Source organism: Marmota flaviventris, chromosome 10 (assembly GCF_047511675.1).
Source record: "Marmota flaviventris isolate mMarFla1 chromosome 10, mMarFla1.hap1, whole genome shotgun sequence".
NCBI classification, from domain to species: Eukaryota; Metazoa; Chordata; class Mammalia; order Rodentia; family Sciuridae; genus Marmota; species Marmota flaviventris.
In genome coordinates this window covers 57,820,265-57,843,557 of record NC_092507.1, presented here as the reverse complement: position 1 = coordinate 57,843,557, position 23,293 = coordinate 57,820,265, and the positions used below count along the sequence as shown (strand labels likewise).

General features: G+C 35.3%; 1 protein-coding gene across 4 annotated transcripts in view; it reads left to right on the top strand.

Annotated features, from left to right (window-relative positions):
• The window catches only part of Lrrc40 (leucine rich repeat containing 40), a 70,807-nt gene that overhangs the window by 9,456 nt on the left and 38,058 nt on the right, over window positions 1-23,293 (top strand). For all 4 annotated transcript variants that reach the window (XM_071617941.1, XM_027949519.3, XM_071617943.1 and 1 more), the window contains exons 2-7: window positions 297-478; window positions 1,548-1,621; window positions 4,652-4,781; window positions 15,824-15,947; window positions 18,088-18,230; window positions 19,889-20,061. In XM_071617941.1, coding sequence (XP_071474042.1) covers window positions 297-478; window positions 1,548-1,621; window positions 4,652-4,781; window positions 15,824-15,947; window positions 18,088-18,230; window positions 19,889-20,061 — 826 coding nt within the window. The remainder of the gene's footprint in view (window positions 1-296; window positions 479-1,547; window positions 1,622-4,651; window positions 4,782-15,823; window positions 15,948-18,087; window positions 18,231-19,888; window positions 20,062-23,293) is intronic.

Here is a 23,293-nt window from a genome sequence, read left to right as displayed (position 1 = left end):
TTCTGTAACTTTGTTAGCATGATAGTAGACTATATTTTATATATTTATCAAAAAGTGTTATACAGAGTATACCTAGTGTGTAAGTGAATAAAATTAAAAGTGAGATCTAATGTATCTAGTCTGTTTTTGAATGAAATCAGCTTTTGCTGTAGCTGTAATTTATTGCTATTTGACTTATTGGAAAATTTTTGTTTCTGAAATTGTTTCTTAGTAGATAAATTGAGTGGTTATTACCAAAGTATATCATTTAATATCTAATATCTTTTTTTTTTTCTTTATGGTGGTGGTGGAAATAGTGCCTCAGTGTGTTTGGAGAATAAATGTGGATATCCCTGAAGAAGCTAATCAGAATCTTTCCTTCAGTTCTGCTGAACGATGGTGGGAACAGACAGATTTGACCAAACTAATCATATCAAACAATAAACTTCAGTCACTGACAGATGACCTTAGACTCTTACCTGCACTGACTGTTCTTGATGTAAGTTGAATATAATTATGTGTTGTTGGTTGAAGAAACTCCAAAGCTAAATTTAGGCTTTGATAAGCAGAAAACTCTTCATGTTAAGTTGATACAGTCAAAGGAAAAATAACATTATTATGTCATGCATTGCACAATGGTTAAGGGTATAAAACATAAGGTTTTAATTCTGATTTTCCCACTTAACAGCCAGTGACTTTGGGAAAGTTGCCTATTTGTGCTTTAGTTTCCATATCTATCAATGAGGAAAGATACTACTGTTTTTAATTATTAGAATTCTCTGTGTTAACACGTACAATCAGTATTGTTGCTTCTACTCATCTTTTTTTCTTCTTGTTATATTTTATCATCACTATGACTCTAGACATTAAAACAAGTGTAGTACTTAAGGGTTTTTTTTTTTTTTTGTAATTCACTTTCAATCTCACTGACTTAAACTATTAAACTCAAATTTTTATGATTTTTATTAAGGTATTTAGTTTTTAGTCTCTAGTCACTATGTCTTGGTAAATTGGAGCATTAATAGTTACTTTAAAGTATATAAACTTCTGGTTTACATAGCAACATCAAAAGTCCTGTAATTCATGTGTGAAAAAGATTGAATGTAAATAGTGAAATTTCTAGAGAAGTTTTTTTTTTTGTGTGTGTGTGTTTATTTGTGAAATGATTGAATTGGCCTACTCCAAGATACTTTCTCCCTTAAAAACAGTATGTTTCTGTGAGAACATGAGAGAAGTTCTTCTCTCCCTTATGTAATTTTTGTATATGTTGACGTAAATAATTTCTTCACCTGTACATGACATTAAAACTCCAATCCATGAGGTGAAGCTTTTTTGTTTTATTTTGGTAATATTTAAAATCAATAACTTATTACTTCATGATTTCTGAGCAGTAGTTGGGTCAGTTTTAAACCCCTTTTCCTCTTCTACACTCAGAACAAATTACAAATAGGTGTCATGTCATTGAATTAGAAGAACAGGGATTATTAGTGAATAATTTTGTATAATACCAAGCTCATGTGTTGTTAATTATAAGAATAAGAATACTGACTTCCTTTTAATGATTTTAGATACATGATAATCAGCTAACATCACTTCCTTCTGCTCTAAGAGAACTTGAAAATCTTCAGAAGCTTAATGTCAGGTAAAATTTAAGCTTATTTATTTCTAATGTTGCAATTATAATGGTATAGATTTAGTATTCTTTAAAATTATTTTCTAACATTAGAAAATATCATGAGGGTGGGGCATAGCTCTGAGGTAGAACCTGTGCGTAACATCCATGAGGCCCTGGGTTCAGTACCCAGCACCAAAACAAACAAAAAAACCTTTGTGTTATCTTAGAAAGTAGTTGAATAAGAATTTTAATTTCTTTTTTTAATATTTATTTTTTAGTTATAGGTGGACACAATGCCTTTATTTTATTTTGTGGTGCTGAGGATCGAACCAAGTGCCTCACGCATGCTAGTCAAGCGCTCTGCCTCTGAGCCACAGACCCAGCCCTTAACTTTTAATTCTTAATTAGTTGTCCTTTTTAAAAAGATGGGTTTTGCTATATTATCCAGGTGGTCCCAGAACAGCTGTGCTCAAGCAATTCTCCTGACTTAGCCCCATGTAGCTAGGACTATAGACTGGCCCCTCTGCTCTCAGCAGAGCATTTGTCTTTGTGTTTGGTTTTAGAATTCCCTACATGTTTTCTGGTTTTATGAATTTAAGGCCAGTTGATTTAAAATAAATGTTTTTGACTTCTTACCTAGCATGTGCAAAGCCCTGGATTCAGTCCCCATTACCAAAAAAAGAAAGTGTTTTATGTTTATGAGATAATATAAAAAGATTCAGGTCATATCAAGTTTTAAATTACTATCACGACCCATATGAAGTTTACTCAGTTTCCCCAAGTTAGGGCAGTGAGTCAAATTAGAAATATTAAAAGTATGAGAAATTTAAGAAATAAGACCAAACATGAAAATAAGTAAAAGAGCAGAATTCAATTAGGACCAACTTTGATGGAGACTGGGTCTAACTCCCCAAAATGAAGTCATTTAAATGAATGGGAACACCACTGGGATTCCGAGTAAAGAACTTCCTGAAGAAACAGGAAGAAGATAGTAGAAACAATTCCTCTGGATGTTAGCAGGTTAGGCCCACCTCCTGTACCTCAGGGGCAGCTGCTTTTGAACCTAGGGCTGTTAGCTAAGGCAGGGCATCAGCATAATCTGGCATTATCTAACAGGGAATTTCACTTAGGAGCTCCAAGGAAAGCAACCTCCCTGCCTTGTTATGGCTCAAACAAGCCCATAATTCATACACGGGCTCCAACAAATTACCTCTATATTCTAGAAAGTATCTAGACAATAAAGAAGAGTTATTTATTAATCAATTCCTTTATTAATGCTGAAGAATTTTCTGGTTGTTTTGTGTGTGTGTGTGTGGTGCCTGAGATCAAACTCACACATGCCTCACACATGCTAGGCAAGTTCTCTACCACTAAGCTAAATCTCCAGCCCTCAGGGTTTTTAATATTAGCAGTTTTTAAACTTTTCCAAGTACCCCTTGTGTTCCATGCATGTTTCTGGTACTGTCATTGGCAGATAGGATGCTAGGTGGCTGAGGCTCTAAATGCTTCCTCCCAATTAACACCCAGATTTATAAGAAAGAATATCTTTGCCCTGTCTGTTATATAGACATAGATTAAGAGAAAGAAGTTAGGGGAGATTTCATTTAGGAAAAGAAACAAAAGGTTCTTTAAAATGCAGTTTGAAAAACTGGTTATAAAACAGATATGGTTATAGATCTATTTAACACAGTGTAGTCAGTTCTGTTTTCTAGTGGTAAGTTAACTGGTTTGAGGGAAACAGTCCCTAAAATAACAGTCCTCATTTGGTGAAAAACTTGAAATTACCATAAATCAGAAAAACTATCTACACCTGATGGGCTGTGGATCAGTGGTAACGCACTTGCCTGGCATGTGTGAGACACTGGGTTCGATTCTCAGCACCATATATAAACAAATAAAGGTCTATCAGCAACTAAAAAATAAAAAAACAACTATCTACACTTGAAAAGGTGCTAATTGTTTAGATATGCATCAGAGGATCTTCCTCTTATAAGTCAAAAATATAGACAGAGCTTGCAAGGACAAGAGTGAGGAGTATTAAGCTTGGGGGCGGTCAGCTTTAGATTCGAAAATGTTAAGTATATGAATTTCAAGATGGAGGAAATATATAGCTAGAATTACATCTTTTCCCATCTCAATCTTTATCAAATATACCCAGACTTCAGCTACATAACCTAGAATAATAACCAACTTTTAATAGTCTTACTCGTTCTTATTTTAGAAAACAAGAACGAATGGCTTGTTTTGGCTTTTTTGTTGTAGCTAGTTTTTTTTTTTTTTTTTTTAATGTAATTTAAGGTTATTATACAGCCCCTCATATTTCTATTTCCCCCTGTTAGTGCATGAAGTAACTGTGTCATGATAGTAGAGTAGAATTCATAAGTGAATAATGAAGTTGTGATAAATTTGGGAATCTCTTCATTTCTCTCTTAATAACCAGGGAACATATCATCCTCAGTGATGTGGGACTTCTTCTAAATCAGTAAACTGAGTATCTCTAGAGAAGGGTACAACTGAAAAGTTCAGAGTGGAATTGACATGTCAGGCCCTCAAACAGAACTAGATATTTTTGTCTTGAATGCTATGTTTACAACCTTACCTCCATATAAAATATAACTCTTCTGTAGGGTGTGGGTAAATGTACACAAGTCAGATACAGTATAAAAAGTTACAATAAGTACAAAAAGTAAGAGTACAATAACCCAGTGCCTCACACATGCTAGGCAATTAAGAGTACAATAAGTCCTTTCATGATACATGTAAAATTAAGTTGACTATAAGCAAGAAATTAGAAATTCACTGATTATATGTTTATTTAGAAACTTTATTTCTTTAAGATTCTAATTTGGTTACTTTAGATTACTGTTATTTTAATGAGTATATATTTTTGGAAAGTGAATTTTGATAAGTACTTAAAATTAATAACCATGTCTTATTTTTCTAACAGGTTCACATAGTTGAACCTGTTAGAAAAATAAGACATAGCAAGAATGTCTTTGATAAATATCTATTGCGTTGTTTACTAAATTATTCAACATTTATTTTATCAATCAATAGCCATAACAAACTGAAAATGCTCCCTGAAGAAATTACAAATCTGAAAAACCTGAAAGGCCTGTACCTCCAGCATAATGAACTAACTTACATACCAGAGGGATTTGAACAACTTTCCAATTTAGAAGATTTAGTAAGTTGTGATTTTCTGATTTTGTACTATTGTGGCTGGTGGGATTTTTTCATCAGACTGAGAAATGTGATATGATTGAAATTGTGGGACCTGGATGGCTGATTTTATGATTAGGTTATCAGAAATTGTGTATTTCAATTAAATTGCTAAATCAATAATTGTAAACTTGTTTTTCCTATGTTATTAAATCAACTTCAAGTTATAACTCAGGACTAGAGTTTGGAAAAAAGCAAAGAAGGTGACTATTCAGAGACTTATATCTTAGAAGGAAGTTGTCTTTAGCATATATCAATTTTCTTCTATCCCTATACTGCTTTTTTTGTTGTTGTTGTTGTTGCTTTAATGTATTTTTTATTGTAGATGGACACAATACCTTTATTTATTTACTTTTATGTGGTGCTGAGGATCGAAACCAGTGCCTCACACGTATTAGGCTAGTGCTATTCCACTAAGCCACCACCTCAAACCGCCCCCGATACTATTTTTGTTCTTTATGTTACCTATGGCCCAGCCCTGTGAGTATCTAGATAATCCCTTCAAAACATGCCTTTTCTTCTCTATTTTCCAAAATGGCCATATTTCCTACTAAAACTTTTATTTTACGTTTTACTTATCCTTAATAGAGATAATGATAAAGCAAAAGAAATAGTATTTTAATCATATTATTAATAATAAAAACAATAAGAACTTTGCTTCGTGTTTTACATATGGCAAGCTAAATAGTTCTCTCCCTTAATATATTAAGAAACTGAGAAAGTGCATCCCTTTTTCTGCAGTTTACCACCAAAGGAATAAGACTCTACTGTAAAGTATTCCATCTTAAAGAATTTAGTCACATCAAATGAGAGGTTCTCATATATGTTATGTATTCTAAATAGTTATTTCCTATTGCATTTTGGTTCTTTTCCCTTTTACATGTTTTCAACAGTTCATTTGTGTCATGTTAACCTTAAACTTTCTCACTAAAGTAAAAATTAATCCTTTTACTTCTATTTATTCTGTAAGTACAACCTCCTTGATACTCTCCTCAATTGCTCTAGTGTTTGAAAAAAAAAATATACATGTCCAAGCTATTCTTTCAACATTTTGTTGTTGTTCAGTCTGGTCAGATTGGAAATTAGATTACAGAATAAAAAGGCATATGTAGATAAAATGAATGAGAGAAGGGGACTATCAGATTTTCTTATAAATTTTTTAAAATTTTATAAATATTAAAAGTAGTTGATATTTAAAAAGCATACATTAGAGTTAAAAGCTGGCAAGAAACTTTATAATAAATGAAGTTTCCTAGTTCTGCTTTATGGGTTCTCAGTCATTTGCATAATAAAATTTTCCTTTGATAATTGTGTTCTTAAGGATTTAGTGTCAAATAAATCATGAATATGGAAAACAACATATTAAAACAGATTAAAATGAGAAATACCTGTGACCATTTAAATTACTAATATTAACATTATAAAAACTGCTTAGCCCAATGGCACTAAATAAATATTTGTTGAAGTAATACTGGCATAAATATGGATTAGTGTATAAATAGTATACTTATGTTTTATGCCTTTACCAACTACAATAATTTAATGTTTTATTTTATCAGTAATACGTTGTAGAATTTAGAAGGAACGGAATAACTTGGCATAAATATGGATTAGTTTATATATGGCCATACTTATGTTTTATATCTTGCTACAGTAATTAAATACTTAATTTTATTAGTAATTCCATTTAGAATTTAGAAGGGATTTTTATTAGAATGATTGGGGTTTTTTAAAATGCTTTCAGAATCGCTGGGCTTGGTGACACACACCTATAATCCCATTGGCTAGGGAGGCTGAGGCAGGAGGATTGCGAGTTCAAAGCCAGCATCAGCAGTATCGAGGTGCTAAGCAACTCCTGAGACCTTGTCTCTAAATAAAATACAAAATAGGGCTGGGGATGTGGCTCAGTGGTCAAGTGCCCCTGATTTCAATCCCTGGTACTCCCCCCCAAAAATGTTTTGAGAATTTCTGAATTAATTTGTCAGCAATTATTTTTTAAGTTTTTCATTTTAGAAAACTGTTAGATTTATTATAGTTGTAAATATATGCCCTTTAACCAGCTTGTCCTAATGTTAACATTTGTATAGTTATGAAACATTTGTAAAAACTCAGAAATTCATATTGGCATAATTCTAACTATAGATTTTAATTCATTATTTCCCTAGTTTTTTTTTTTTTTTTTTTAACTACTCTTTTTATTCCAGGTTCTAATCCTAATCCCATTCTATTTAATTTCTGAAACTTTCAATAATATATAATATTATTAGCAAGCAATTCCTTGATTTTTATTTGAGAATTAGAGTTGTAGATTATATTGTTATATGTTGTAGATTATTATAGTGTTATATTAGTAAATTTTTGTAAAAATGAGCTGATTCAGCTTTTTACTGTTTTCTATCTCTCAGTTTATTCAGTTACAGAATACAGTTGTTTAATATTTGACTTATTGAAAATCTTCATAGCTATTTTAAGTCATTTTTTTCTTATTCATTCTTACCATTGACCCTACCTAACATTTTCCTGATAGAAAATGGAACATTTTACACTTAATTCAAGTGTTATAAGAACTACCTGATTTATAACATTGTTTTTTAAAGGATTTTTTAAAAATAGTTCTGTCATTTAAAGAAAAAAGAGAAACTTCAAAATTTAAAGAAACATTGAAGTATAGAGATAAATTAAGCTAGCTCGAATGCATCAAAAGTAAAGACTTCTATCTTGGCAATGTAAACTTCCGAAGTCAGCAGAACCAAGAGAATATATTTTTTGTCAGAAATTGAAATGACCACTTTTTCCACTTTGTTTTTCTTTCTTTCAGGAACTTTTCTATCTTGCAAAGATGTCTTTCATTTGTTATTATGGGTTACCAATAATGTACCTAATTCATTCAATAGAAAGACAAAAGACATTTATGCATTGCAAACATAACATGATATACTGTGCCTTAGTTTTAATAGTAACCTTTATGTTAAATATTTTTTTTTTTTAATTTTTTATTGTTGGTTGTTCAAAACCTTACAAATTTCTTGATATATCATATTTCACACTTTGATTCAAGTGGGTTATGAACTCCCATTTTTACCCCCTATACAGATTGCAGAATTACATCAGTTACACATCCATTGATTTACATATTGCCATACTAGTGTCTGTTGTGTTCTGCTGCCTTTCCTATCTTCTACTATCCCCCTCCCCTCCCCTCCCCTCCCCTCTTCTCTCTCTACCCCCTCTACTGTCATTCATTTCTCCCCCTTGTATTATTTTTCCCTTTCCCCTCACTTCCTCTTGTACGTACTTTTGTATAACTCTGAGGGTCTCCTTCCATTTCCATGCAATTTCCCTTCTCTCTCCCTTTCCCTCCCACCTCTCATCCCTGTTTAATGTTGATCTTCTTCTCCTGCTCTTCGTCCCTACTCTGTTCTTAGTTACTCTCCTTATATCAAAGAAGACATTTGGCATTTGTTTTTTAGGGATTGGCTAGCTTCACTTAGCATAATCTGCTCTAATGCCATCCATTTCCCTGCAAATTCTATGATTTTGTCATTTTTTAATGCAGAGTAATACTCCATTGTGTATAAATGCCACATTTTTTTTATCCATTCGTCTATTGAAGGGCATCTAGGTTGGTTCCACAGTCTTGCTATTGTGAATTGTGCTGCTATGAACATCGATGTAGCAGTGTCCCTGTAGCATGCTCTTTTTAGGTCTTTAGGGAATAGACCGAGAAGGGAAATAGCTGGGTCAAATGGTGGCTCCATTCCCAGCTTTCCAAGAAATCTCCATACTGCTTTCCAAATTGGCTGCACCAATTTGCAGTCCCACCAACAATGTACAAATGTACCCTTTTCCCCACATCCTCGCCAGCACTTGTTGTTGTTTGACTTCATAATGGCTGCCAATCTTACCGGAGTGAGAAGGTATCATAGGGTGGTTTTGATTTGCATTTCTCTGACAGCTAGAGATGGTGAGCATTTTTTCATGTACTTGTTGATTGACTGTATGTCCTCCTCTGAGAAGTGTCTGTTCAGGTCCTTGGCCCATTTGTTGATTGGGTTGTTTGTTCTCTTATTGTCTAATTTTTTGAGTTCTTTGTATACTCTGGATATTAGGGCTCTATCTGAAGTGTGAGGAGTAAAGATTTGTTCCCAGGGTGTAGGCTCCCTATTTACCTCTCTTATTGTTTCTTTTGCCGAGAAAAAACTTTTTAGTTTGAGTAAGTCCCATTTGTTGATTCTGGTTATTAACTTTTGTGCTATGGGTGTCCTATTGAGGAATTTGGAGCCCGACCCCACCGAATGTAGATCGTAGCCAACTTTTTCTTCTATCAGACAGCGTGTGTCTGATTTGATATCAAGCTCCTTGATCCATTTTGAATTAACTTTTGTGCATGGCGAGAGAAAGGGATTCAGTTTCATTTTGTTGCATATGGATTTCCAGTTTTCCCAGCACCATTTGTTGAAGATGCTATCCTTCCTCCATTGCATGCTTTTAGCCCCTTTATCAAATATAAGATAGTTGTAGTTTTGTGGATTGGTTTCTGTGTCCTCTATTCTGTACCATTGGTCCACCCGCCTGTTTTGGTACCAGTACCATGCTGTTTTTGTTACTATTGCTCTGTAGTATAGTTTGAAGTCTGGTATCGCTATACCGCCTGATTCACACTTCCTGCTTAGCATTGTTTTTGCTATTCTGGGTCTTTTATTTTTCCATATGAATTTCATGATTGCTTTCTCTATTTCTATAAGAAATGCCATTGGGATTTTGATTGGCATTGCATTAAACCTATAGAGAACTTTTGGTAATATCGCCATTTTGATGATGTTAGTTCTGCCTATCCATGAACAGGGTATATTTTTCCATCTTCTAAGATCTTCTATTTCTCTCTTTAGGGTTCTGTAGTTTTCATTGTATAAGTCTTTCACCTCTTTTGTTAGGTTGATTCCCAAGTATTTTATTTTTTTTGAAGATATTGTGAATGGAGTGGTTGTCCTCATTTCCATTTCAGAGGATTTGTCGCTGATATTCAGGAATGCCTTTGATTTATGCGTTTTGATTTTATATCCTGCCACTTTGCTGAATTCATTTATTAGCTCTAATAGTTTCTTTGTAGACCCTTTTGGGTCTGCTAGGTATAGAATCATGTTATCTGCAAATAGTGATAATTTAAGTTCTTCTTTTCCTATTTTTATGCCTTTAATTTCTTTTGTCTGTCTAATTGCTCTGGCCAGTGATTCGAGAACTATGTTGAACAGAAGTGGAGAGAGAGGGCATCCCTGTCTTGTTCCAGATTTTAGAGGGAATGCCTTCAATTTTTCTCTATTCAGAATGATGCTAGCCTGAGGCTTAGCATAGATTGCTTTTACAATATTGAGGTATGTTCCTGTTATCCCTAGTTTTTCTAGAGTTTTGAACATAAAGGGATGCTGTACTTTGTCGAATGCTTTTTCCGCATCTATCGAGATGATCATATGGTTCTTATTTTTAAGTCTATTGATGTGGTGAATAACATTTATTGATTTCCATATATTGAACCAGCCTTGCATCCCAGGGATGAATCCTACTTGATCATGGTGCACAATTTTTTGATATGTTTTTGTATCCGATTCGCCAGAATTTTATTGAGGATTTTTGCATATAGGTTCATTAGAGATATTGGTCTGTAGTTTTCTTTCTTTGAAGTGTCTTTGTCTGGTTTAGGTATCAGGGTGATGTTGGCCTCGTAGAATGAATTTGGAAGTTCTCCCTCTTTTTCTATTTCCTGAAGTAGCTTGAAAAGTATTGGTATTAGTTCCTCGTTAAAGGTTTTGTAAAACTCTGCTGTATACCCATCCGGTCCTGGGCTTTTCTTAGTTGGTAGTCTTTTGATGGTTTCTTCTATTTCCTCAATTGATATTGGTCTGTTTAGGTTGTCTATATCCTCCTGACTCAATCTGGGCAGATCATATGACTTAAGAAATTTATCGATGCCTTCACTATCTTCTAATTTATTGGAGTATAAGGATTCAAAATAATTTTTGATTATCTTCTGTATTTCTGAAGTGTCTGTTGTGATATTGCCTTTTTCATCCCGTATGCTAGTAATTTGAGTTCTCTCTCTTCTTCTCTTCGCTAGCATGGCTAAGGGTCTGTCGATTTTGTTTATTTTTTCAAAGAACCAACTTTTAGTATTGTCAATTTTTTCAATTGTTTCTTTTGTTTTGATTTCATTAATTTCAGCTCTGATTTTAATTATTTCTTGCCTTCTACTTCTTTTGCTGTTGTTTTGCTCTTCTTTTTCTAGGATTTTGAGATGAAGTATGAGATCATTTATTTGTTGGTTTTTTCTTTTTTTAAGGAATGAACTCCAAGCAATGAATTTTCCTCTTAGAACTGCTTTCAATGTGTCCCATAGATTCCGATATGTTGTGTCTGTGTTTTCATTTATCTCTAAGAATTTTTTAATTTCCTCCTTGATGTCTTCTATAACCCATTGATCATTCAGTAACCTATTGTTCATTCTCCAAGTGATGTATGCTTTTTCCTTCCTTCTTTTATCGTTGATTTTCAGTTTCATTCCATTATGATCAGATAAGATGCATGGTATTGTCTCTACTCCTTTATATTGTGTAAGAGTTGCCCTGTGACATAATATATGATCTATTTTTGAGAAGGATCCATGTGCTGCTGAGAAAAAAGTGTAACTGCTTGATGTTGGGTGGTATATTCTATATATGTCAATTAAGTCTAGGTTATTAATTGTGTTATTGAGTTCTATAGTTTCCTTATTTAACTTTTGTTTGGAAGATCTGTCCAGTGGCGAGAGAGGTGTGTTGAAGTTTCCCATGATTATTGTATGGTGGTCTGTTAGACTCTTGAACTTGAGAAGAGTTTGTTTGATGAACAAAGCTGCACCATTGTTTGGGGCATATATATTTATGATTGTTATGTCTTGTTGGTGTATGGTTCCCTTAAGCAGTATGTAGTGTCCCTCTTCATCTCTTTTGATTAACTTTGGCTTGAAATCTATTTTATTTGATATGAGTATGAACACTCCTGCTTGTTTCCGAAGTCCATATGAGTGATATGATTTTTCCCAACCTTTCACCTTCAGCCTATGTATGTCTTTTCCTATCAAATGCGTCTCCTGTAGGCAGCATATTGTTGGGTCTTGTTTTGTGATCCATTCTACTAGCCTGTGTCTCTTGATTGGTGAGTTTAAGCCATTAACATTTAGGGTTATTATTGAGATATGGGTTGTTCTTCCAGCCATATTTGTTTATTTCTGTTACTAAACATGGTTTGTTTTCCTCTTTGATTATTCCCCCCCCCCTTTTCTGTCCTACCTCCCACTGTTGGTTTTCATTGTTATTTTCCATTTCCTCTTCCTGTAATGTTTTGGCGAGGATGTTTTGAAGAGATGGTTTTCTAGCTGCAAATTCTTTAAACTTTTGTTTATCGTGGAAGGTTTTAATTTCATCTTCCATCCTGAAGCTTAATTTCGCTGGATACACAATTCTTGGTTGGAACCCATTTTCTTTCAGTGTTTGAAATATGTTATTCCAGGATCTTCTAGCTTTCAGAGTCTGTGTTGAAAGATCAGCTGTTATCCTGATTGGCTTACCCCTAAATGTAATCTGCTTCCTTTCTCTTGTAGCTTTTAAAATTCTCTCCTTATTCTGTATGTTGGGCATCTTCATTATAATGTGTCTAGGTGTGGGTCTCTTATGATTTTGCACATTCGGCGTCCTGTAGGCTTCTAGGATTTGGGATTCTGTGTCATTCTTCAAGTCTGGGAAGTTTTCTCGTATTATTTCATTGAATAGATTGCTCATTCCTTTGGTTTGGAGCTCTGTACCTTCCTGTATCCCAATGACTCTTAAGTTTGGTCTCTTAATGTTATCCTATATTTCTTGGATGTTCTGCTCATGATTTCTTAACAGTCTTGCTGAGCTGTCTATGTTCTTTTCAAGTTGAAATACTTTGTCTTCATTGTCTGATGTTCTATCTTCTAAGTGTTCTACTCTGCTGGTAGTATTCTCCATTGAGTTTTTAAGTTGGTTTATTGCTTCCTGCATTTCTAGGATTTCTGTTTGTTTGTTTTTTATAACCTCTATCTCCCTGTATAGTTAGTCCTTTGCTTCCTGGATTTGTTTGTGTAATTCATTGTCGAAGTGATCTTTCATTGTCTGATTTTGCTGTCTAATGTCTTCCTTGATACTCCAGATCATCTGAAGCATGTATATCCTGAATTCTTTATCTGACATTCCATCTGCTGTAGCTGTTACCTCTTCTAAAGTTGAGTTGACCTGCATTGCTTGTGGTCCTTTCTTTCCTTGTCTTTTCATACTGCTTGCGTTTCTTTCTGCTTGGTGAAACTGTTGTGTTTTTGAAATGTTTTTTCCCCCCTATATATTTATATTGCTCTTGTATAGTTGAAAAGTCTCCCTTGCAGGGTTGGGCGGCGGTCTGCCTACCTTGCAGGCGCGGGCGGCGGCTCTGCTCCCTCCTTACTCCAATTGGGGTGTCGTGTCTACCACGCCTGCAGGTCATTGGGCCTGTTCCGGGCGCGGGCGGCAGCTCTGTTCTGCCCCTACTCCAATTGGGGTGATGAGTGTACCACGCCGGCAGGCCACCGGGCCTGATCCGCCGGTCGGTTGCAGGTCTGCCTACCCTGCAGGTGTGGGTGGCGGCTCTGCTCTGCCCCTACTCCAAATGCGGTGACGTGTCTGTCGCGCCGGCAGACCACTGGGCCTGTCCCGCTGGTCGGTCGCAGGTCTGCCCACCTTTCAGGCACGGGTGGCGGCTCTGCTCTGCCCCTACTCCAATTGGGGTGTCGTGACTACCACTCCTGCAGGTCGCTGGGCCTGTTCCTGGCACGGGCGGCGACTCTGCTGTGCCCCTACTCCAATTGGGGTGACGTGTGTACCACGCTGGCAGGCTCCTGGGCCTGATCTGCCGGTCTGTCGCAGGTCTGCCTACCTTGCAGGCGCGGGCGGCGGCTCAGCCCTGCCCCTCCTACCACGCCTGCGGACCGCTGGGCCTGATCTGCAGGTTGGTCGCAGGTCTGCTCACCCTGTGGGCACGGGTGGCGGTTCCGCTCCGCCCCCACTCCAATTGGGGTCACGTGACCACCACACCGGCGGGGCGTGATCCGGGTGCGGGTGAAGGCTCTGCTCTGTCCCTACTCCAGTTGGGGTGACGTGTGTACCACGCTGGCAGGCCGCTGGGCCTGACCCGCCGGTCTGTCACAGGTCTGCTTACCTTGCAGGCGCGGGCTGCGGCTCTGCCCTGCCCCTCCTACCACGCCCGTGTACCACTGGGTCGCGGGTCTGCACACCTTGCGGGCGCGGGTGGCGGCCCCGCTCCGCCCCCTCTCCAAATGTGGTCATGCGATCACCACGCCAGCGAGCCGCTGGGCCTGCTCCGGGCGCGGGCGGTGGCCCGGCTCCTCCCCTCTGGCTCGATGACAAATCGAGAGAGACTCAGGTGTCTGTGCCTCACCCTCCCTACCAGGAGACCAACTGTTTCTGTCGCCACTGGTATTGATGAAGTTCTCTCCTCCGCCGCTTTCTGATGACATCAGATCTCTGCCATGTTGGTATCCTATGCGAATGGCAGCATTTCGTTCCCTTTGCCGGGTAACCAAAGCAACGGGTGAGTCCTGACCGGCCCTCAGCAGGATCCAGACCGAGAAGCAGTTTCTGCAGGCTCCTTAGCCCTGGGCCAGAGCAGTTCTGGGAGCCGGAACTCGGCCGCTCCGTGCTCAGTGTATGCTCTGATAAGAGCAGGCTCCAAGAAGTAGTTTCCGCGCGCTCCTTAGCCCTGGGCCAGAGCAGTACCGGGAGCCGGAACTCGGCCGCTCCGTGCTCGGTGCGGGCTCTTTAGCCCTGGGCCAGGGCAGTTCCGGGAGCCGGAACTCGGCCGCTCCATGCTCGGTGTATGCTCTGATAAGAGTAGGCTCCAAGAAGCAGTTTCCGCGGGCTCCTTAGCCCTGGGCCAGGGCGGTACCAGGAGCCGGAACTCGGCCGCTCCGTGCTCGGTGTATGCTCTGTTAAGAGCAGGCTCCAAGAAGCACTCAGGCACTGAGCCTGAGTAATCTGTCTGCAAGCCGCAGGCGAATGGCAGCCTGAAATTACCTGTTCTATGGCTGATAGAGCTGCGGTCAGTCGAAAACAGGGATGGTGATGTCAGCTCTCCAAGATGGTGGCCGCTGGCCTCCTCTGTGGTCTGACCAGTGTGGAGAACCGAAATGGACTGCTTCCTTCCCCCATCTCGAACCCAGAATTCAGCACTGAGTACGGTGCTTGCACGGCTGGCAGAAACTGCAGCGCTGTATCCCTGCGCCACTATCTCCTCCTCGTTTCCCAGCGTGCGCTGCAGACTCTGGCTGCGGGGCAATTTGCTGAATAAGCAGTGTTACCCTCCGTGCGACAAATCTCTCGCGTTTGAGTCCCCGTAGCCGATCCTCGTGCGATGGAAATCCTTCCTCCAGGTTCCGGAGCACCCCACTATTGCTGGAAATTCCTAACAAGATAGCCTTTAGCCGTCCTGACTCGTCATACTCCCACACAGTGACGCAGCACACGGGGGCAATGCACTCCCCTCGCCGCCATCTTCCTATCTCCTATGTTAAATATTTTTAAAGTAAGAATTTATTCTAGGGAAAACTGCTAGGGATTGATATTCACCAAATTACATTGTTTTATTTTGTGCACGTGTAAATATATAACAACAAATTCCATAATTATGTACAACTATAATGCACCAATAAAAATATGTGGAAAGAAGAAAGAAAAAAGAATTCATTCTAATTTCTATCTGCTATCTTGATGAATACATTGTGGGTCTATAGATATTTGAAAACATTGAAGTGAATGATAATCTGGGAAATTGTGTTAAGTTTACAAAATCAGTCACCTCTAAAGTAGTCTTTTTTCTTGCATTTCCCCCAGTTTCTGAAACTCCATTTAGGGCTATTTATGTACTTTCCTGTTACCTCACTTATTCATTCATTCTTTCTTTTTAAAGGATCTTTCAAGCAATCGTCTTTCAACTGTTCCTGTTAGTTTTTCTTCTCTGTCTAGTCTGATACGACTCAATCTTTCCAGTAACCAACTGAAGAGTTTGCCAGCGGAAATAAGCAAAATGAAAAGTAAATCATTTTTTAAATATTTAAAAAACTACATAAGTTTGAAGTTGATGTAACTTGCCTTTGGAAAAATAATTTGTAACATAATTATAGAGAAGTAAATAATAATTTTATGATAGTAAATGCAAGCAATACTTAGTCACATTTTCTCCAGACCATTATTATCTGACAAATTTCTAAAGAATTAACATCAAAAGATATTTAGGCATATTAAAAAGTAATTGAGAAATTGATTAAGGTTTTCAGCTATGCTATCTCTTCATTTGTTCAGCTATGCTATCTCTTCATATAGTTTTAACTATAGTTATAGTCTTTATGCAGTTTATAGTTATAACTATATATATATATAATGACATAAATAATATGTAGTTATAACTAGATATAAATATATAGTTAGTTAATATAGCTATATAGTTATATAAATATATACCCTGTATAGTTTTAGGACATTTAATTGTTATTTAACTATAAATAAATGGATTCTAAGAATAATTTCTTCATATGTATGGTGTCATGAAATTTTACAATGCTTTTGTTCAAATTATTTTGACATCACATCATTTAGTTTACAGTTCTGTAAGTTAAATCAGGTAATTTTTTTTTTTTTTTTTTTTTTTTTTTTACAGTTTAAAGATTGATAAACCTTGATGAAGAAATTATGTTGTAAATTTTAGAAGCAGGTCTGAAATCCTCTTGCTTTATCCCTACTGCTTGTATTTTTTCAATTAGTGCTCCTAGATGCAAACATTTCTAAAAATTATTCTTTAAAACAAATTTTTTACTTTAAAAATTTATTGTATTTGAGTGGATCAGACAGCAACATTCTTTTCTCACTATTCTAGTAAAATAATATATAAATTTTATTAGTTGAAAGTAGTACTGTTTCATTTGCTTTGAAACCAGTTAGCATCTTCATATACTTGAAAATATGCAATCTAAGGCAACATATCGATATAGCCTTGAATTATTTAAAAATCAACAGGCTCAAACTGCAGGAAAATAAGTTGTGAATGCATACTGCATAATCAGTCTGTTAGAGAGGTAGGAGAATAGATGTTGGCCCTGGTAAGTGGAAGAATCTAATATGGAGTAAGCCTATTGAATCTTTTCTTTTTTTTAAATTTTTTTAGTTATAGATGAACACAATATCTTTTATTTATTCGTTTTTTATGTGGTACTGAGGATTTAATCCAGTGCCTCATGCATGCTAGCAAACGCTCTACCAGTGAGCTACAACTCCAGCCCATGCCTATTGAATCTTAAGAAAACCTTTACTTCTTTTTCAATTTTGTTTTTCTGATTGCCTTTAAGAAAGGAGGATCCAGGAGCTGAAAGGGAGATCCTGCAAGTAAAGATATTCTTTTGATGGACTGTGGTTGTGACTCAGTGGTAGAGTGCTCCCCTAGCATGTGTATGGCACTGGGTTCCATCTTCAGCAGATAAAAATAAATAAGTAAAATAAAGTAATTGTGTCCATGTACAACTAAAGAAAAATATTTTTTTAAAAAAGATATTCTTTTGAACTGTAGTAAATACTCTTGTCAAGAATGTTAGCAGAGGTGTTAGGAGAAGCATATAATTTTAAAAAAAAAATAGAAAAGAAGATGGGAGTGGGAAGGAGTAGCAAGCAGTATGGATGAATGGAAGAATGGAAGGGAGTACATAAAAATCCAAGTCTTTTTAGCAGAAAATTTACTTACCTAAAATCCCAGTAACTCTAAGACACTATTAGCCAGAGTTACTTGATGTCCATTCATTCAGTCAATGTGCATATATGTTAAATGTCTTTAATTATAGCCTTTTCTTTTTAAGGGTACATAATATATGCAATAATAATTGTATATGATTTATATATTTTAAATCAATAGAGTACTAGAGAACTTTGTTTTTTAACTGCATTACAAAGATACTAATTTTAACATCATTAGGTCTTAATTTTAATTAAATGTAAAGAGAAACTTAGTTTACATTTATTTAGTTCAAGAATATTTGAGTATTCTTGATTATTGCCCCAGTATACATTAGCATATGTTCATAAGTACTTGCAGAGATTTATTACTCATTCTTTGAAATTCTATATAATCATACACCAATTTTTTTTCTTTTTAAAGTACATTTTATTTTCACTGAATATATATTGCAGGATTAAAGCATTTGGATTGTAATTCAAATCTCTTGGAAACTATACCTCCTGAATTGGCTGGCATGGAATCGCTAGAATTGCTTTATTTGCGGAGGAATAAATTGCGTTTTCTACCAGAATTTCCTTCATGTAGACTATTGAAGGTACTATTTAGTATATTACTAAGTAACGTTATATTTTCTAAAAGTTGCTTATGAAAATGAATTTTTTTTAAAGGACCTAATCTTTTGGTCATGTGTGTTATAAGTAGTGTGTGTGTGTGTGTGTGTGTGTGTGTGTGTGTATTTTTTAGAATTTTAATGTGACTACTGACTTTAATGATATTGTTAGTAACAGATTTTTAAAAAGAAATAATTTTTAAAAATAGGTATTTGGTCCTTTCACCTGATTAGTAGTTCATAACTGGAGAAATACAAATACTATATAATGAGGGTAACATGGTATGTTGGGACTATCCTATGGGAGACCTGAAATACTAGTAAGAAATATTTACTTAATGCTATAAGTTGGCTTCTCTCACATTTATGTGATCTGTTTAAAATTACTTTATTTTGGCTTTAAGAATATAACACTGAGGGCTGGGGTTGTGGCTCAGTGGTAGAGTGCTTGCCTAGTATGTGCAAGGCCCTGGTTAATCCTCAGCACCACATAAAAATAAATAAATAAATAAAGGTATTGTGTCCAACCACAACTAAAAATTAAATATTAAAAAAAAAGTATAGCATTAGAGGGCTGGGGATACATATAGCTCAGTTGGTAGAGTGCTAGCCTCACATGCACAAGGCCCTGATTCCAATTCCCAGCACCACAAAAAAAAAAAAAGAATAATGCATTGGGCTGGGGTTGTGGCTCAGTGGTAGAGCACTTGCCTTGCACGCATGAAGCAAGGGTTCGATCCTCAGCACCACATAAAAATAAATATAAAAATATATTGTGTCCATCTACAATTGAAAAAAAAAGAATATAGCATTATAGCCAGGCACAGTGGCATATGCCTGTAATCCGGCAGCTCAGCAGGAAGATTGCAAGTTCAAAGCCAGGCTCAGCAGAAGTGAGACTCTGAGCAACTCAGTGAGGACCCTGTCTCTAAATAGAATGCAAACTAAGACTGGGGGTGCGGCTCAGTGGTTGAGTGCTCCTGAGTTCAATCTCCAGTACCAAAAAAAAAAAAAAGAAAGAAAGAATATAGCATTATAATTATGTTTAAAATTTGTCATGCTTTACTTTTCTTTATATCTACTTTTAGTGTTAAAAGAGTTTCTAAATAGAAAGATAACAGTGATCTAAAAAAATGGTAATGGAAAAGTTTTCATTTAATTAAATTAGCTAATTTTCCAACTGATAATATAAATTCTGTTAATGGGATACCAATGTGTATAATTATCATTAATGGTAACATTACATGAACTCACTAAAATATAAATTTTTTGATTGGTACTGATTTGTTTTGAAACTAATTTTTCATCATTGTACTTTTTAGACTTATGCTTTTATTAATATTATAAATGTAGCTAGTAAATCATTTCTCTACTTTGGTTTTGTAAACTTGATGTTTCTGCAAGATTCATCTTTAATTATTTTTCTATTGCCAGAACATTTTTGAAGATATTCTTCTTTGCCTTTTTTCTTTATATGTAAAATAGCTTAAATGTAATTAAAAATGTACCTTAGTAATAAGAAAGTTGTATTTTTTCTAATGTATATTTCCATGATTTGAAGTTAAGAGTACCCACAATTTTATTTTCGTTATCTAATATAAAATTGAATAAGAAATACGTATGGCTGATCTTTGTTTTTTTAGGAATTGCATGTAGGTGAAAACCAAATTGAAATGTTAGGAGCAGAACATCTTAAGCATCTGAATTCCATTCTCGTGCTAGACCTGAGGGATAACAAGTTAAAATCTGTTCCAGATGAAATTACAGTACTACAGTCTTTGGAAAGGCTTGACTTAAGCAACAATGACATTAGTAGGTAAGTTAATAGATCAAATTAATAGAAGTTATATTTGTATTTAGTCATAATTTATTAATTAAAATATTTGTAAAACAATACATGAGATCCTTTTGTAGATCTTGAATTCACTAAATATTTATTGAGCAGATATTATCTACAAAGAAAGATTAACTAGATTTCGTCCTTGGCAGCTGGCTTGATATGTTTATAGAAGTAGAAACAAGTTACTGTAATTCACTAGAACTAAAATCTAAGGAAACTGGATTTTTGGTCCACATTTTTTTGTTGTACATAATGGCGGGACTTGTTATGTATTCATACAAGCACACAATATAGCAATATTATTTGGCCAACACAGCTCCCAGCAGGCTGGAGTTTTATGTGTTTTTTCACTGTACTATGTCCAACTCTTAGATCAGTGCCTTTGGCATATAGAAGGTGCTTTATAAATGTTTCTTGGATCTGTTAAATGAATGTAAAGCCATTAGAGGAATATAAAGCACTTTGGGGGCTTAAAGGATTTACAGTTCACTAAGAGGAATCAGGGCACACTTCATAGCAGTAACTTTTTCAGATGTTCTTCAAGACTGGGATTAGGGTAAAGTAAGTTAATTGCCTAGAACACAAAATGTAAGAACATACTCACTTTCAGAATTACACCTCATCTTAGTTATACTGGATCTTTATACAATAGAAGTTTCAGGTTCATGTGTAAGGTAGTGAGGATGATACATTTGGCAGGAGGAAACAGCACAAACAAAACTTTGGGAATTCTAAATAAGGTGCACAGAGGGAGCTTGTAAAAATTTTGAGCTTGAAAACTAAGTTGAGCCACATGGAAGAGACCCTTGAAGAAACAGTTTTCATTTTAAGTGCTATAGAAAGACTATGTACAAGGCTAATTTGAGTGTAATATTAAAACAAGAACAATAATACGTTGAATAGGAGTGGTTTTATAGGTAGGAAATCTAAAAGCTGTTAGTTTAGTAGTTATCACTAAGGAACACATTTTAGTCAATGGCTTGTATTGACAGTTGTATAGATTTATGTAATGAGGAACTAAATTTTGAAAGCAATGGGAATGAAAAGAAAAAGGCATATGTGTGGTGAATTAGAATAAATTGTATTTAGCAGCTGACTGATTATGTTGGACATGGAGAGAAGCAGAGCAGTGAGCAAAGAATCATAAAATGTCATAAAACATCATATTTAGAAATGGAATTATTTTATATATACAGACTCAGATCATATATCAACTGGATGTCTGAGGTTTTAAGTTTGAATGCCAGAAATATGGAGTGTACTATTCACAAAAGAAGAAAAAATTAGGCAAGGCAGATTTTCTTTTATGTGTATATTTTAATAAATATTTTTCAAAGTAACATTTGTTTCCACAATGTACTTACGGCATATTTAGACCATTGATTTCAATACTTGGATAATGATCACCTTTTCATACATATATGATAGAATTAAGCAGTGACCTGAATATCTATAAAAGTGTTTATCTTTCCACTAATGAATAAAATAATCTATTGCTTCTTACAAATATTAACATGTAAAATTTTCTCCTTGGTGGTTTTATTTAGTCTACTGCATAAGAGCAGTAGGAAGCAGATGTTTAACAAAAACTAAATGGTTGGTACAAATATTTTTAATGTCAGAAAATGTATTTCAATTTTTCTGATATCAGAAAATATATTCACATATATTTTCCTCTTTCTCCAGAGCTCTGGAGATAAAGGGCCTACAACATAATCATATTTTAGTATATTTTTAGGAGTTTTTTTCCTTCCCTCAAAGCATATAGTTCTGAGATACTAATAATTCTTGTCATTTTCCACCCCTTCAAATTTTCTTCTAACTAAAATACTGGTTCCTAACACTGTTACTAGAATAGTTTCTATAAAATAAAAATATCTAATCATTCATCTACTTGAGAAGCTTTGATAGTTTTCCATTGCCATAGCACTGTTTTCTCAAATACGGCTGAGTATTAGAATCATTTAAAAGGCATTAAATAAGGGGGAAAATAATACAGATTTTGAGGTACCAATGAATTAGAATCTCTTACAATGACATCTTATAGTTTGTTTTGTTTTATTTTGTTTAAAAAATAATTTCTGGGAAGATTTTGGTACATCTTGTCTTCAAACCAGTAATTGAAAGATAAAGTCCAAAATTTCTGGTAAAACAATCAAGGGTGTCTGAAGCTGAAACGACTTTTGGTTGCTTCTTTCTTTCGCTGTTCTAGGTATCCTGCTTTCTGACTACATCAAACTATAAATACACCACCCCTTCCTTTTGTTTCTTTATCCTAAAATGCCCTTTTCCTGCCTTAATGCCTAAGGGAATCCCATTCATTTTAAGCCCAAATCCAGGTGTTGCTACTCACTTCTATTCCTTTATCCTTGTTTCTATTTTCATAGCAGCTTTACTTATTTAGGGTTTTTCTTATTATATATATTTTTATATAATGTTATTTTTTGATGTGTGACTTACATATAATAAAAGCATATACTTTGATGACTTTTGGCAAATGTGTACAGTTGTGTAAACATTGTCACAGTCATGTTAGAAAACTTCTGTCTTCCCAAGAATTTTCCGCCTTTTGCCATCAATTCTGTTTCCATATTGCTAACTAGTAACTACTATGTACTTTCTTTGCCTTTTGTAGAAAATCATATAAATGGCTTTATGCAGTATACAGTTTTTGTGTTTGGCTTCTTTCATGTAGCATAAAGTTTTTGTAATTCACTCATGTAGTTGTGTTCATAAAGTTCATTCATTTTTGCTGAATATTCTCTTATGTAGATATATCGCAATTTAGTCATCTCTACTAGTTAGTTGATGAACATTTGGGTGTTCTTCAATTTTTTTGCTATTGTGAACATTCGTGTGTAAGATTTTCTATGGACATTATTATTTTTATTTGGGGGGCTTGGTAAATGTAGGGAGTAGAATTGCTTACTTGTATGGTGGATATATCTTCAATTTTAAAAGACACCATTTTTAAAGTAGTTGTATTACGTGTATTCTCACCAGCAATATAACATATGTATTATTTGTTATATTTTGTGCACTTTTATATGTGTTTTTTTCCTTTGTTCAATTGAGAACTTCAGAGCAAGAAGTTTGACACTATGCCTGCCAATTTGTAGTATTTTGTAGAAACAATAAATTTTATTGAGAGTGTATATGTGTATAAATGGGTTATCTTTTTTATGTGCCAAAGATAAAAATGACTGTT